Source organism: Cololabis saira, chromosome 8 (genome assembly GCF_033807715.1).
Source record: "Cololabis saira isolate AMF1-May2022 chromosome 8, fColSai1.1, whole genome shotgun sequence".
NCBI lineage: Eukaryota > Metazoa > Chordata > Actinopteri > Beloniformes > Belonidae > Cololabis > Cololabis saira.
Window position 1 is genome coordinate 25,792,508 of NC_084594.1, and position 17,465 is coordinate 25,809,972.

At 38.6% G+C, this 17,465-nt stretch overlaps 1 protein-coding gene across 12 annotated transcripts in view; it reads right to left on the reverse strand.

The window, feature by feature from the left end:
- Positions 1–662: 662 nt before the first annotated feature.
- Positions 663–17,465, reverse strand: part of atp2b2 (ATPase plasma membrane Ca2+ transporting 2) — a 124,687-nt gene continuing 107,884 nt past the window's right edge. For 8 of the 12 annotated variants that reach the window (XM_061727421.1, XM_061727417.1, XM_061727424.1 and 5 more), the window contains 9 exons: positions 12,869–13,048; positions 12,639–12,726; positions 12,325–12,431; positions 10,829–11,020; positions 9,533–9,746; positions 9,246–9,457; positions 9,050–9,157; positions 8,793–8,975; positions 663–4,293 (listed from right to left, as the gene is read on the reverse strand). In XM_061727421.1, coding sequence (XP_061583405.1) covers positions 3,985–4,293; positions 8,793–8,975; positions 9,050–9,157; positions 9,246–9,457; positions 9,533–9,746; positions 10,829–11,020; positions 12,325–12,431; positions 12,639–12,726; positions 12,869–13,048 — 1,593 coding nt within the window. In that variant the 3' untranslated portion in view covers positions 663–3,984. Of the gene's footprint in view, positions 4,294–7,074; positions 7,128–7,415; positions 7,606–8,792; positions 8,976–9,049; positions 9,158–9,245; positions 9,458–9,532; positions 9,747–10,828; positions 11,021–12,324; positions 12,432–12,638; positions 12,727–12,868; positions 13,049–17,465 lie in introns of all 12 variants that reach the window. The other 4 variants (XM_061727427.1, XM_061727428.1, XM_061727425.1 and 1 more) reach the window with 4 other exon arrangements.

Genomic DNA, 17,465 nt, shown 5'->3' on the forward strand with positions numbered 1-17,465 from the left:
TAATGGTGGTTTGCACAAAGGCAGAAGACACAAACCAGTGAATAGGAAACGGCAATTACACGGTCATTAAGATAAAAGCCCCACTTTGTCTCGTTATAAGAGGTCGTTTCAAAAGGTATGGGACGTTCTTGGACGATGCTAGTATTTTTCTTTCTTTCTTTTTAAACTGAAAATCCAGGAAGTTTTTTTTCTCCCCAAATAAATCAATGAAAAAGGAGGAACAGCAAACAGTCAGAGTGGTCATTAAAAAGTGATGCACAACAAAATCAGAGAAGGACATGTCACACGGGTTCAGGACACACCATGCTGGGTCATGCTGCTCTGGGATATTTATTTGAAGAGTTTTCTGTTTTGTTTTTTTTCTTTTGTCTTTTTTCTCTCTTTTCTATGTTTTCCACTTGTGCTCCTGTCAGGAGTATGGTAAATGGGACAGTCAAGCAGCAAGAGTCACAGTTCATCATCATCATTGTCACCACCGTCATATCATCCTACGTATGGTACTGTATCATCATAACTTTCAGCATCACCTTTTCCTCAGGCTAGAAAATAATTTACATCACATGGTTTTTTTACTGACTTTTGAGACCACAAACATTCCAGCAACACACTCTAGGATTAAGGGTCGGTAACAATCAGAAAAGCATGACTTTTTGCATAGTATTAAATGAACAAATACATCGAGTTCTTTATTTACAATTATTGTATAGATAAAAAAATGTCATAAAAACAAGATGAACACTTAATTCACTTACCCATTAATGGCTAAGTATGCCAAAAAAAAGCTATCTGTTGGCATTTCTCTTTTTCTTTGTTCCACAAACTGCATGCTGCTAAATACAGTACATCGAGGCAGGTGAGAGTATATTGCAAGAAGGGTCATTGTTATCATCATCATCATCATCATCATCATCAGCATCGTCATCATCATCATCATCATCATTATCATCATTGTCAACATAATGATTGTTACAAGATGTGTTATGATTTGAATGCAATCACAATGTTTTGAAGTTTCTGACAGGAGCAGTGATTGATTACATACAGCCAAGCAGCTGTGTCGGCAGTACGACTCATCGTGGTGCATGATGGGAGATGTGGTCAGGAAAAGTTCCCGTTTTCAGACCAGTCCACATTGGGTTTTCTGTCCTCAGTGGGCCCATTACTATTTACAAAAAAATTATTTTTCAACTCAGTTTCATTGCATCGTCTAAAGGCTGAAAGTCCTCCAAGATGTAAAAATGTCAAAGTTGTTTGAGAATATATATATATATATATATATATATATATATATATATATATATATATATATATATATATGCACTACCAGTCAAAATACACTCTCTTATTCATTATATAGAAGAGTGTCCAAACTTTTGACTGATGTATGGTTCTTAGTCTTACACACAAATAAAATGTTACGCTGTGAAGGAAGCAAATAAATTAACAGTTTCTAGAGAGAATATCAAAATGCAGACTGTTTTCTTCCAACTTAAATAAGTGATTTTATTCAGATGGTCCATGCCACTTTTTTTTAAAACACTGGTAAAGCTTCTGCAACCTCTCCAGAACGTTGTCTTCACTAGGTAATGACAGAGAAGGAGGAGGATGTATAAAAGAAAACAAGACAGAACTGCTGAGATAAATAATTGATTACACTGTCTACTGTTTAGGATTTTTTTCTTCTTTCAAGTAGAAAAATTAGGAATTTTTTTTAACCCCCCAGTTGCATAATGAGCCTATCAAATCATGCTTGTCATCAAGTTTAGTTAGTAATACAAATAACAATAGTAGAGGCTAGTTAGGTGGTTTTGCCCTTCTGAGTGCAATAAGATGGGTAAATGTGCCTTCTGTATGTAACTTCAGTCTGGTAATGTCTGATTGGTCGAAGCACAATAAATAGTTTACAACTAGTGAGTACAGTTGAGATGCTAAAGTACTGTATATTTTGTGACGGCAGGAAGACAAGCTTTGTTAAAACACACAAAAGCACATCTAGAATTACACCACAGAAGTTTTCATTCATAACCAGATAGTGCAGAAAATCTTCATATTTATATATATATATATATATATATATATATATATATATATATATATATATATATATATATATATAATTATGTATAGAAAAGGAGTCAAAGCAACATTCCATTTTTGTTGTAATTTCTTTTGTTATTCTTCTTTTTTTGTATGTTTTTCCTTTTTTTTAAGTTGTTAAAAATGCAAACAGCTTTGTGGGGCTGCATGTGTGTCAGTGTGAGTCTGAGTGTGAGCATGTCTTTCTGTTAGAGGATATGAAACTTCTTTTAACCGAAATAAAATAAAAAATAACAACACAATATATTTCAAGTTTTAAACAAAATACATCTGATTTCCTCGCAGTACAGATAATCCCAATACAACTTTGCAAATTTCTAATATGACTTAGTTGCAGCCTTTTGATGGTCAAATATATGTTTAAAACATCAAGTCCTTCAAACAAGCAGGGATGCCTCAAGGAAAGTTCAGTAAAATAGTCCTGAAATCAGCTGTTGACTCGTGCACTTACCCCAGGTCAGTGCTGAATCACAGAAAAAATAAAACATCAAAATAAAAAAAAAAATCAAATATCATCCTCTGTCAAAAAGGAGGCCTCCATTAAGAAAAAACAAAGGCAAGCCACTCCTACTTGATCCCAACAATCATATAGAGTACTGTAATACTAAGATTCAACATGTAATATGCATCCCATAATATTTTGGTTTCTTTTTGTTGTAGATCCTCTAAAAATACCTACATTATTTGACAATATAGCAGGCAGATTCCATCATGGGTTTTTTCTGTAACACGCCAACGAAACTGAGCTCCAACTTCACCTGCCTCCTTTTAGAAACCAGGAAGTTTATCTCTACGAGGTTGTAAACAATTACATTCTCTTTAAGACATAAATAAGTCAAAATAATTTGAGCCATTGAAGCAGGAACAAGGCAACATGCCAACAAACAAAGATAAACTCTCTCTAAATATAATTTTATGAATTTATATGTATAGAATATATCTCATAAATGCTATCATCATTATTATTTATCTTGTGTTCCTCTTTTCCAACAGGTGCAAAACTAGTGTGCAAGTTAAGCCCTACCACCTTGATACACGTCTCTGTTTATGAATGAAATAAATTTTTACAGTCTGGTACATGTTCATGCCACACGGAAAAGGGAACTTTGCAGGCCAGGAACTCAGAGAAGCAGTCCGCTGCAAGGCCCAGCCGATCAGAACCAAAGAACGCCAATAAAATTAAAACCCTTTTAAATAAAACCTGGGTAATGTACATTCATGCAGGAGCAATAAGAATAATAACAATAATAATCAGCATCAGAATTAGAATAATAACAGCTTTTAATTTAATTTAAACTATTACTGTCTCAATATTAACAATGTTATTGATGAAGAGAAGGAGTTGAAGGAGAGGTTAAAGTCTGTCCTGTTTTGCGATTTTTATTCTTCAGCAGTCTCCCTCCTCGTGTTCCTTCCCTCGGTACCACTGCAGACACAGTTCATACATACGTGCAGTCAGCCACGCGCTTATACAGTACATGCTAACCAGTACAAGCATATAGTCATACACACCACCACGGCTGCCACCGTACACATACAACCACAAAAGCAGGATGGCTGTGTGAGTTCTGTGGCTTTGTTGAGATTTTTTGATTGTATGGTAGTTTTTCTTTTAAACCTTGCCATATCACTAAGAATTGCTCCATTTTTAAAGGAGAAGTTGAGCTTTGCGGGCTCAAGGTTACTGGAGGGAGATGGACATATTTTCCAAAGGACCTGCCCTGTGTTGGAGGTAAATGTTACTTAATCGGACAAGGAGGTGATAATTAGGTGAACATTTTGGAGTTAAAAGGGTTTACCATAACAGTTAAAGGTCTGGAGGAGCTGGAGGAGGTGACCCTGCTGGGCTGAGAGGGAATGATTTAAGAGGTGAGTGTGGGATCAGGGTTAGAGGCTGGTCTCCAAGCTGTGCAGAGGACTGGCCGGGCTGGACGAAGCGGCAGATTTACTGATGTCGATGGTGAGGTTGATGCCACTGTCGATGGCGTTGTTGTTCTTGTTAGGAGACGACGGCTGGCTCGAGTACTTCCTCCTCCGGGCGGAATCATCGTCCGTGTCATCAATGAGGGGGATATTGGGTGTGGAGTCTTCTATCCTAAACTCGGGGTGCGTCATGAAGTTGTGGATGGATGTTCTGGAATCTGGTTTCTCCAGGCCTTCGTAGAGGGAGCTACGGAACGCGTTCACAACTCGGATCTATTGTGAAAAGGAAACAAGAGGAGAAGAAAACCCATGAGAGGGGACATCAGAGGTTAAATATAAGGATCGGAGGGAACCTTGGGTGGAGAGAGAAGAGGGATGTTGAAGAGAGAAGGGACACAGAAGAACAAGGGGATCCTCTAATTAGAGGACAGATGGAGGAAGAGCAAAAAGTGAAGGAAAAACAAGAGAGAAGGCGACTGCAGTCTGTGTTCTGCTTGCACAAGATGACTAGAGGTCACAAGTCACTCAATATTGTCGTGCACTAAGGAAAACTGTGAGGAACACCACCATAAAAATAAACAAAAGAAACACAAGAAAATCATACATTTCAAGGAATACCAAAGCAACACAAACGCTCGTTGTAAGTATACGCTTTAGTCCAATGTGCTGTATACCTAGAAACAAGCCACGTTAATAAATGGAATGCTCACAGAAAAAAATTAAAGGAGAATATCACATGCAAGTTTGAAGAAATCTGGTGGACGAGGTCAGTAAGGAGGAAGGAGGTTAGATCTGAGAGATCCAATCAGGCGGTTTAAAAACTTCTGGAGGTACCAGAGCACTGTCTGGGACGATACAGACTCTGAATGGAAGACATAACACACGGGGGTGGGGGGGGGGCATGGTCCCAGATTTAAAAAAAAAAAGTCAAGTCTGCACGATGTTTGCTCAAAACAAGCACTGCAGTGTAAAAAGAACTCACACCAACACAGACGGCAGAGTTAAACTATAATGAAAACAGGAGACGGACAGGAGGTAAACGCAAACTACATGCAACGAGACAACGGGACAATGAGGACGGGGACACAAAAACGGGTGACACAGAACAGGAGTGAGCAATGGGAAAAATAATATGTTTTATTGTCAGAGTTCTGACGGTGAAAGCATGTTTTTAACTTCATGCACATCTCGGTAAACACTCAAGTACAAGCATCATACGGCTTTGAGACCCTGCACAAGGACAAAAGAGTCCCAAATGTGGGATTTAAGCAAAATCTCAACTACCTCAGTAATGTCGACATCACTTTTGTTTCAACTATTGATTATAAAGACTGACACTGTCAAATAAAATGTTGGCTATTATGTTTACATTTTGCTTTTCAAAAATACCCAAATTAATGACATTTCCCTCGTATTCAAATGATGAATAAAGCAACACCATGGAGCACAGATGGCGTATTCCCATGCTACATAAATAAAGAGTGAAACAACACACAAGTGTCATCCTGAGATCTTAAGGCTGCTCAGTTCACTAAATTTAGAGTCAAACACCCAAACGGTGTCAAGGTACAGTATATGTTTGAAGTTGTTATATACAAGACATGACGCAACTCCATGATTGACTGAAAACTGTTGTCAGCAGATTACGTACGTACATTTTTGTTTTTAGTTTAGTTTATTTTGTTTTGGTCATTTACATTTTAAGATGTTTGCATATACACATTGTATATGTACAGTATACACACAGGTATAAATATATATATTATATATATGTACACATTTCCTTTTTTTTTTTTTTTTTGACCAAAAAGGTATAGGCTGAAGTCTCATGGCTTATTTTGCCTATCCTTTTCAACAAAGGCAGACTTCAGAAACAAAAGATACTAATAAGAAGAAAACAAAACTAACGAACAAAACAAGAAAATAAACAAAGAAGAGAAGAAAATAAATGTGGTCACTCACGATTTGAGGATAGCTGCAGGAGGAAAGTTGCATAATTTAGACAGTTTAATATGAAGATAATTTATATTTGTGTTCTATATTTATCCATTATTTTAGATTTATAATTTTTTTTAAATCTATAAATTGAGCTACTTTTTTTTAGTTCCTCATCCAGGCGGTTCCACAGTTTCACCCCTTCGACACTGATACACCTTGACATTTTTTTTGTTCTTGGCCATTTCTGCTCAAAAATGCCATAGCCCCTTAGGTTGTGCCTGCTTTCCCTCACCTGGAACAACTCCAACTACATAGAGTTCATGTCCATAAAAGCAAGTTAAAGCTTCACCGTGGCAATTTTTAATGAAGTCCAAAATCATTTACCAACCATTGTCCTTTTTTTTTACATTTACATTGTGTTTCTTTTGACACCCCGTGTGATATTATATTTTACTGGTTCACATAAAATGGATGAGTGTATGTGACAGGATGTCTGACGAGTAACAATGATGAGGCGTTAGATAAGGATGGGTAGGGGGAGTTAAATCTGTGTTGCTGCCTCTGCTGCAGCTGGTGGTTACTATGGCAACATGACAGTCAACTACACTGACAATATAACGTGGCCAGATGGGGTGAATTATTTGGACAGCAGTACCTTGTGGTGATGCGTTATCCAGCAGGTCAGTAATTGAATCATGTTTTGTTTATGGAGATAAAGATTGAATCAGGACAGGACAGATGTAGAAGACGTAGAAGCTTCCTTAAGGTTTTCTTTAGTTTAGTCTTCTATTTTGAAGTAACTCATCTCTGAACATTTGCAAAGTGGTCAACAGTTTTCCCTAAGGTGTTTGTAGCTTTCTTATCGTTTGATGATATGATGGAAATGTACCAAACAGTAGGTAAAATATGTTTGATCTTATGAAATTGTGATTTCCCACATCTGTTACAAATCATCAGATAACATACGACAACATTGCCACTTATACTTGAATGTTCACCCAGTCCCTTTGCGAGTTGTTTGGAAGAGTGGTTTACATGAATGTCTGTCGAGACATAAAAATGAGGGGACTGAAAGATGGGTGATGTATGGGGATGAGCAGAGGGAGACAAACTCACAACCTGAAATGTCACGCCGTGGGTATCACCCTTAGTCCTGCGCTCCTAGCACTCTGGGAAAACAAACACACATTGACCAATGAGAGGACAGTACACCTAACTATGGGAGGAGATATAAAGATGAATCTGAAATCCACTATGAACAGCAAAAAGAAAACAGAAGAAGAGAGAAAATGAAACAAAGCAGAGAGCAAGAAAAAGAAAAAAGGACAACTCTTCAGAGATGCCAACCCCAGAGTGGTTGTGGTAATTTGTTTTTACGAAGAAATGATTGCTCATGACTGGATGGCACGTCTGAAGCAAAGAGAGCAGACAAGCAGACTGACAGAGTTCTGACTCACGGCCAGTAGTGGAAGGAGCAGTAGCAGCAGTAGTGCTTGTAGGAGAGGAAAGGGCATTGGACAAGGACACGTGACTAGGACTAGAAACATTGGTTACATCCTGGGTCTGGCTGGTGGTGGATGATTGGCGTCTCAGAGCCCCTGCCCCCTGAAAGGAGGTGCCGCTCTTGAAGGTGTTGACTACTTCAATCTGTGGGAGGAGAGCGGGACAAGAGAGGACAAATGGCTGCTCAGAGTGACAACGACCAAATGGCAACACAAGCTGACTGGGTTTGGGGAGCACGGTGTCGCAGTCATGACAAGATGAGTGGGCAAGCTAAAGCTCAGGGCGTAGGATCCCAACATCAAAATGGTGGATCTGACTCAAACAGCTGGTTTGAAAATCTAAACCATGAAAAACAATCAAATTGCACAGATGCAGCCATTTACATCTTAGTCTTTAAACTGATTTGAGACATGCTTGCATGCTGTAACTGAGTAGTTAAAAGAAAGCTAATAAATCGTTATAATATCGTATATTAAACCACATATATAAAGAGGAAATCATTTCAGGCTTAGAAATAAAATTAATGAGTGACAGAACAGATTTAACCAAGGCCTGGATTTACAGAGATAAAACCAAAGGTGTAACAAATTATAATTTTTATAACTTCGGAGAATCCGTTTAAAATCCAGGTTTGTGTCTGTCGTCATTTTCTCTCACTATGTTTGGCTGCATCTGCCAACAGCACTACGTGGTGGGATCACTTCACCGAGGACGACCTTCACATGAAAGCAGAGCATGCATAGAGACATCTGGAATATCACAGTGATACCGGTCATCAGAGTCCGTCACAGTCACAACAGTTCAGGGACTATTTGCTGTTTTACAGAACAGGAAATTGAGCTGTGACTGTCCACAGGTCCACAGTGGAGACCGCTGCCGTCCACCATGGGAGAGCTGCATCTTCATGTTCCTAAATGAATCACTTTGAGATAAAAATGACTTTAAAGAGAAATGACTACCATCAATATCCTATAACACAGCATAGCATTTCCTCTTGGGGAAAAAAAAAGAGTTTGGGATAATGACTCAGATGGGTTGTTCTCCATAAAATTTATCATACAAAAACAACAAACACACATTAAAAGAAAATGGAACTTGAAAGAACATAAAAGGAAAAACATGTTTTTGTTGTATTGCTGATTAGTCTGTAAAATAAATGTATTGATTTATATGTTAAAAAAAATATAACAGCAACAATACCAGCAATTTGTAAGAAAAACTGCTCAAAATTAAAGACTTGACAGTATGTTTGCCAATTCATTATATTATCTCTTTGAGAAATAAAACTGAAAATTGGCACTGAAATCAAAGCGTTTGACACGTGTCCTCACCTGAGTCTGGATGCGGTTAAGTCCTCTGAACCACAGGATTTGCCCTCTCCTGAGCTCCCTCTCCGCGTGGTCGATCTCCTCGTTGTCTTCATTTACGTCCTCTTCTGGTAACTCATCTTTCTGACTTAACTGGCCTGCCCTCCGCAGGAAGCGCAGCCTGCTATTGGGTATACTAGCAATCACCTAAAAGACAGAGCAAGTTAACAAAAAAAAAAAGCAAGGACAACAGACAAAATGCAGAAAAATATGCATGTTACCTGTCCCCATACAAGTTCTCCCAGCCCAAGGAAAACACACCACATCCATTTTTCCAGGTCTAAAGGTTGACAACTGAATGGCTTCCCTCCAAACTGCACAATCACAATCTGCAAAGAGTTTGACAAATTGCATCTTTAATAAAAATACAACATACCAAAATTGAGTAATATAATTAAATTGTTTGTGAGCGCTTACCTGCATAGCAAATGTACCAAAAACAATAGAGCAAAAGATGGGGTTCCTGAAGATACCATCAAAGACGTTCCTCTCTCCGTGGATTTTGCGAGCATTTATTTCATTAAACAGCTGCATCATGACAAAGGTGTTAAAGATGATGGTGTAGTGCTCAGACGGAGGTGAGTGCAGAGGCGCATTGCGGCCGCTGTCGATGTCAAATATCTGCTCTCCTGAAGGAAACAAGGGACACGGTTGAGCCTGCGTAGCAACAGATCATTACATCAGAGTAAAAGAAGCACACGTACCAACAAAGAGCAGTGTGAATATAATAACAAGCTGATAGACTCCGTGTCCTAAAATGTTCTTTGTCATGGTGCTGGAGATTAGAGGTTTATTGCGACCGTACGGCTTCCTCTTCAGCAGAGACACGGTGGGAGGCTCTGTCGCTAGGGCCAGAGAAGCAAACGTATCCATGATCAGGTTCACCCACAGCATTTGCACTGCTTTCAGAGGAGAGTCCTGGGGAGTAAAATAGAAACTACTATTACGAACTGATGACAGTAGAACAACTTCTGATGGATACAAACTATTGTGCCCCCCCCCCCCCCTGCAGTATGTTGGCTTTACCTTCAGAAATAAAACGTTGTTTTTCTAGATATTTGATGAATATCTAGCAAAACATTCCCACATTAGCTTTTAAATGGCATATTAGACAACAGCTATGCTATTGTAACCCAACCCGGTGGATACTATCATTAAGTGTGTTCAGAGTTGCACAATTAATGCTACTGATAGAGGAGGTGTTGGTACTAGGGGTGGGCAAAAATATCGATATGGCAATATATCGCAATACTTTTCCAGCCGATTCAATATCGATATTCAAAATTTGAATATCGATTTTTTTTTTAAATATTTTTTATCCCCGATTTTTTTCCCATTATATCACCCAGTGCTCCTACCTGAGTGACAGTCCTGGGCATTGCCACTCTCTACCAACCCTGGGAGGGCCCTGCACTGAGCTCAGGTTTTATTTCACGTTTTATTTCATTTTATAATTTATTTTTTATATAACACAATTGCCTGTCCTTAAAAAATTAAAAATAATGGACAGAGGTTTATTTATTTATGGATTTATATCTATACTGACTGATCACTGTGCCTGTCCTTGGTTTTAGTACCCATCTTTCTTGTGTTTATTATCATTTGCCACATAATTAAAGCAACCTCATACTAAATTTAATGTTAATTTCATATGATGTAAATAATATGAAAAACATATACAAATATGTTGTAACTTTAGCTTGTATAGTTATAATAAAACATTGTTTGGACTCAGTTTGTCCCATGAATTGTCACTATAATCTGATGAACGTGCAACTCGGATTTTAAGATCCATCACTATCATCTGATGTACATATATACAACTTGGATTTTAAGATGTGTAATGCATTTTTACATTTTTCGGTGAACTATGTAGAATATAATAATCGGGATATCGCAATGTGTATCGTATCGTGGCTCAAGTATCGTGATGCGTATCGTATCGTGAGGTCCTTCCCAATACCCACCCCTAGTTGGTACCCCTGTGAAAAGCTTCTCACCTGTGTGATGCAGGCACCTGTGAAAGCCACTATGACGGCCACAACATTAACAGTCAGCTGGAACTGGAGAAACTTGGAAATGCTGTCGTAGACATTTCGGCCCCACATCACTGCCTTCACTATGCTGCTGAAGTTATCATCAGTCAGGATGATATCTGACGCCTCCTTGGCCACATCTGTACCAGCTATGCCCTAAAAGAGCAAAGACAAGCTGCAATCAAGTGGCAATTTTACTTTTTTTTAAATGTATTTATTTCAAAACCCTTTCTCCTTTCACGGTGTGGTTTTCAATGGTACAAGGTATGATACAAGGACATGGAATAAGATGTTTGGATTCTCTTGTTTATTCCTGAATTTTAGGATTTAAGAAAAAAAAGTTTTATTGAAATGTGTATTGGATGTTTATGTTCACATTGTGGACTATTTATAGTGCATCGTTTGTTAATGAGTATCGTTAAACCACAGACTACAAGAGAGAAATGTAGTGGATCCATGGTAAAGAAATCATAAAAAATTGTTTGTACACCATTACATGTTTCTGGAATTATTTTAACTGGTTGTTTCTGCAAAAACCTCTCAGTTTTGCAAAAGTATCAGATCATCAGACGCTCTTTTAATTCAGAACTTTCTTTGGAGAGCAGTACAGGTTTTTAGGCAGACCAGTCCAGTGCCTGCAGTTCCTTCTTTCACAGCCTGGCTTTTGTAACATATGCAGAACATAGTGTTGTATTGTCTAGCTGAAACATGCATGGATGTCCCTGGAAAAGAGTTCATACTTGAAGGTAGTATATCCTACTTTAAACTCTCACTATATCTATCTGCCTTGATGTTGCCATCACAGAAGTGTAAATTAACTTTACTCAAGGGCACTGACACAAGCCCATATCATGAAAGAGCCTGGTTTTTGAGATTTGCTTCTTATAACAGTCTGGATGCTCTTTTTCATCTTTGGTTCAGAGTACACAGTGTATTTCTCCCAATAAAGATCTAAATATGAGCACAGCACATTGTCACAGTGTAACAGTCCAATCCAATTTTTTTAGAGCCCACGGATGTCACAATAATTTCTGGACAAGTTTAATATAAAGCTACTTTTTTCAGATCATGGGTATCCATCTTAGATTTACACTCTCGAAACTCCTCTAGATTCCTCACATTTTAAACGATACCTTGCACTGCAGGAGAAAAACTATGCTCATCCCTTCCCATCTTTATTTTGTTTGAAGAACACTGCTTTTGCATTTTCCTCAGTTTCCATACTGTCACCACTTTTTCTTTGATTTTAAATTGACAGCAGTCTGGATATAAGCTTGTTTGTGCTGACAAAGTGTATGACCATAAAGAACCTCTAGGGGGAGCTCCAAATCTGCACAGATGGAAGCAGAACGTCTAAGAAAAAAAAACTAGGTAGAGGTGAAAAAAACATCTGCAAATGTCCACTGACATCTGGCGCATGTTAATTATTATGATTAAACAAAAAAAGAAAACGTCTTTACCATGGCAAAGCCCACATCTGCTTTCTTGAGAGCGGGTCCGTCATTTGTCCCGTCTCCTGTCACAGCTACCACCTGCCTCTGGTCTACCATTGTGCTGTCAATAATGCCTGTCAAAAACACACAGGAGCGCATGAAAACGCCAATATGACTGAAATAGATTTTTGTTTCAACATGATACTAATTCATTTCTGAATAATTAACAATAAAAATTAAATAAACAATAAAGAAAATCATAAAAATTAAGAGAATCCATCTAAATCAAAGTAAAAAAAGAAAAGAAAAGAAAGAAAGAAAGAAATCTCCAAACAATTCACCTTTGACAAGTGTGTGTTTGTCAGTTGGGGATGATCTGGCCAGGACTCGGAGTTTAGGCCATACCTTGTCGATACGCTCCTGTTCCACCTGCACACATCCAAGAACACATTCATGCACACACAGATGGAAGTAGAGGTACGTTTGGTTGCAGTTTAAGTGTTTATTTCCGAAGACTCTTGTCTCTGCTTTGCTCTTTGTCTCCGGCCGACTCTGACAACAGTTCCTGTACCTCTCCTTTCTCGTTACGGATCCTCCTGTTGAACTCTTTGCCATCAATGCAGAGGAAGTCCTCTCCTGGATGGATGATGCCACACTTGATGGCTATGGCCCTGGCTGTGTTAATGTTGTCTCCCGTCACCATGCGGACCGTGATGCCCGCACGCTGGCACCTCAGAATCGCATCGGGCACCTGAATAAGTTGTTGCAATAGAAACATAAGTGCAGATAGCAGCAATTATTCAAACTGATGTTGTACTCAAAGGGATCTCCCGAACAAGCTTAAACATAATATTGATAACTTTTCAGAAAAAAATAAAACAAATGTAACTGAATTTCATCATGCTTTCTCAATAATTTTGGTTTCTATCAACTACAGAAGGAGCTGTTGCCCATCTGTCCACTATTTCATGTGTGGGTACAGTTGATTTTCAGAGCTTCAGCAATGACCTGACTCTGTAAAACATACACACAGGAATACATGAAAATCATAGATCATAGCATGTCATTTGTTTCAGCTCTGTAATCTACTTCTTCTCTGTTTAGTTTTTTTAATAATAGATATATAGTTAGGTATTTCTATGTAATTTCTCCTCCTGAAAACAAGTTTAGTTCAGTACTCAGTACTAAATATGCTGTATTTGTGCATGGAGACTGATCTGAGTTATCAGCAGCTTGCGAAAGTGCAGTATTAATTCAGAAACACATATTCTTTCTGGCAAAGGTCAGCGTGGGCGAGTTCTGCTCTCCAAACCCACACATAAACAAATGTGTCCACATACAGTAATGAGAACTCACATTGATTTTTCCCGACATGCAGGAGTATACTTTCTGTGGTTTCAACACACAGACACCCATATATTGCACACAAAGTTGAGAATCTTTGTATATTTCTAACTTTATATGGACATGGGACATCATGCAGGTGTACACTGGAGCGTGTACAAACACAAAGATGTACACAGACAGATCGAGGATGGGAGACCAAATGAACCCAAAAACCAAAGCATACAAACATAAAAAGCCAAATCAAACAGAAAATCTTTACAGGGCAGGATTTAAAGAGCTGAGGCTTCAACAAACAAAAAAATATATAATTTTCACATACGTATCTAACTTATCTTATTCTCCTACACACTAAAATCGGCAACAAAAACGACATACAAAATCACTAAGCTTATCTTATATTATCTTTGTGACAAAGCACTGCAACAAGAAAACAGAAATCATTTTTATAAGTATTACAAAATTTAAAAAAAGGTAGAAGAAGCACCTGCAGTAAATGTTGAAACAAGTGAAGCAAGTCATTACTGTACAATATGCTGCATATATATACATACCGGTATGTATATATATATATATATATATATATATATATATATATATATATATATATATATATATATATATATATATATATATATATATATATATATATATATATATATATATATATATATATATAAGCACTAACACTTACATGGTATGTTTTTTAAGATTATATTTGAATTCACACTGCTGCTGACTTGTCATCCACAGGTGAAGGGAAGAATGGAGGCTTATTAACATTACCATCTGGCCTGATGAAGGAAGAGGGCAGCAGTATAGAGGTTAGACTGAAAAACAAGCCTCCCAAGTCTCTGATATAGATCTGGTTACAGTTTCGTTTTTCCTCCATTCCTCTCCTTACCCATCTTCCTCCTCCTGCGTTCCGTCATTCCTCCGACATGAATCTTATTTCTAATCTGTTTATGTGGCTCAGACTCTCCTTCAGTCCCTGTTTCCCTCCCAGTCCCTCCTCCCTCATGTCTCTCGGGGGGGACGGGGCAGCTATATACACCAGCCAACTATTAAAAGAACATCACATTCTGGAGGAAGAAATTAGAGACTAATAAACAAACCAAAACCATGTTTACCAGTGTGCGTGACCTTTTAAGCAGAGGGAAAAGTCATCTAGTTTCCAATATTAGCGCACATTTGCAAGAGACCTTGAAAGATGTTACTGGAGAGCATTATTGTTCTGTATAATACTTTTCCACTTGATAGAAAAATATCAGATCATATGTGAGTTATAGGTTAGAAAAAAAAACAGGGAATTCCCCAGCAATGTGAAGGACTTAATTAACACATCAATGTTTGATTAAATGATAGGATAAATTGCAACAATTTATTTTTCTTTTAACTGCTTCAACAAGGGTTTCATAGAAACTAGCTTGAATATTTTGAGATTATTTAACCTATTACTGCTGTGGGTTGTATTTACTTTACATTTCTGTCATACCTCTGTTCAAATGCTTACATAACCCTGCTCCCAGAGAGAAAATGTGAGAAAAGATGCACAGTGAGTTACAGAAAGATAAGAAAAGCAAAAACATAAGGAAGGCAAATGAACGAGAGCAACCACAAGATAGAAGGACTGAACCGGAAAAGATAGATAGATAGATAGATAGATAGATAGATAGATAGATAGATAGATAGATAGATAGATAGATAGATAGATAGATAGATAGATAGATAGATAGATAGATAGATAGATAGATAGATAGATAGATAGATAGATAGATAGATAGATAGATAGATAGATAGATAGATAGATGGATGTATATGGGGTTGTGAATGTATTAGGATCGTTTTCCTTGTTGCATGACAACAATTGATTTGATCACATCAGCACATGTGAACTTTCATTAAAGACGACATGTTTGGAAACTCAAAGCTAACAGCTCAACATTCTGAGCACAGTGATGCTCCTTCCTGTACTCTTCCTGTATGCTTCCTGTACTCTTCCTGTACTCTTCCTGTATGCTTCCTGCGCCGTCTACAGTCTCTTTTTGCCTGCTGTCAAAAACCCATATAGAGATGTTTCAGATGTTCCTGCCCTCTCCATTTAACTCCTACTGTACCAGACATCAGCTACTCTTACAACACCTTACCCAATGGAGTTGATGCCAATCAACACAGATATTAAAGTGATAATTAACATTAAAACTCCTCATCCGCGGCACAGCAGCAAAGAACAGATGTAAAATAGAAAACAAGTTAAAAAAAAAAAAAACAGACCAAAAAAAGGATTTTAAAGTCAATAATACATTTCACGAGGATAAAAAGAAAGGCACATTACGCCCAGAGCTGCTGCACCGGGCACCTTGGCAGGAGTCAGACCTTAAACCACAAAGAAAGGTATAAAGGCGAGAGCTTGTTGGGATTGAGGGTGAGATAAGTTGTGCGGGTATGTGGAGGGAAATGGAGAAATGATGGAAGAAAAAAGCTGAAAATACAGAAGTCAGCTAGTTTGTTGCTTTCCTAGACCATAATTGCAGCTGTCAAGGTGCGCTACGTTTCCTCCTGCGTACAGATTATGCTCAGCTCCAATTATGTTAGTCCTTTTCTTCATGTGAAGCACATCATAAAACCTTTGTGAAAAAAACACTTTTTGACGAATCACTTATTGTATAATCAATTTCCTGTCCATGTGTGTGTCTGCCTCCTGTCTGTCCAGCCACATAAATAGCTACATTAAGTTTCATTATTCATCTTACAGAAGCATCAGACAATCCTAGTCAGACTTAAGTGCTTCTGCCATTTAGGGACTCACAATAATTGCAACTATTGTCTTACCACTTTTTTACTTCAACACTGTTTTTGTTCAGTGCTGAAACAAAACAGGTGGTCTGTCCTGTCCGTCTGGTTGGTTGTGGTCTCTTTTTGAGGGTCTTTATCTTTTGAAGTTCCTGGTTTGCAGCACATTTAGTTTTGTTTATAATAAATATTTTTTGGTTCTTTTTTTGTTCTTCATCTGGCCTCTTATGTGTTCCTGCGCTTTGGTCTTCTTCTTAAAGGGAACCCTGCATATTAAGACATGTAGTCCCTAATTAGCCACAATTGTTCTCTTATACTAAAATATGTTGTTAGAAACACATAAAATAATCTAATTGCTTTAAAAATCTACAATGTTTATTACATATTTTGACCTGCGGGAGGCGCCATGTTTTACCTGCGCAATGTATTCTGGGGGCGATGACGTACGACGGTGGCTCTGGGAAGATAAGCCCCATTAGTTTAACTGGGACAGGTATCTAAAACATAGTTGAGCAGCATCTCCCGGCCGTGGAGGCTGACGAGGGAGCCCATAAGACGTCTCGGTTCAGGCAAACTGGATCAAAGTTCTGTGATGCACGGGAGATCTGCAAAAATGATCAATGTTGTGCGCATCTTACCAGTGCATTAGGCTCCTGCGTAGACGGCGTAGGCTACGCCGTAGCCTGCGTAGGCTACTCCGTAGCCTGCGTAGCCGGGGCTCTACAGCCCGCAGCGCTCCGCCACCCGCTCTCCGCTCTGCGCTCTCCGCTCTCGCTGCAGCCGCCGGGATGGAGACGCCGGTGGGCAATATGCACGTTTGAGTGGGCATAGCCCCCCCCTCTCCCCCCTAAAACCGGCCTCGGTGCTGGGTGATGACAGACCCGACGCTGAGGGGACTGGCCCGGGACTTTGACGAAACGGGAGGCGCAGACTTCGCTTCAAATAGGCAAGAACATCTTTATTTAATTTAATGACGCCAGATCTGGCTGGGGTTTTTATTGTAGCATCGGCTATCTGCTAGTTGAAACGTG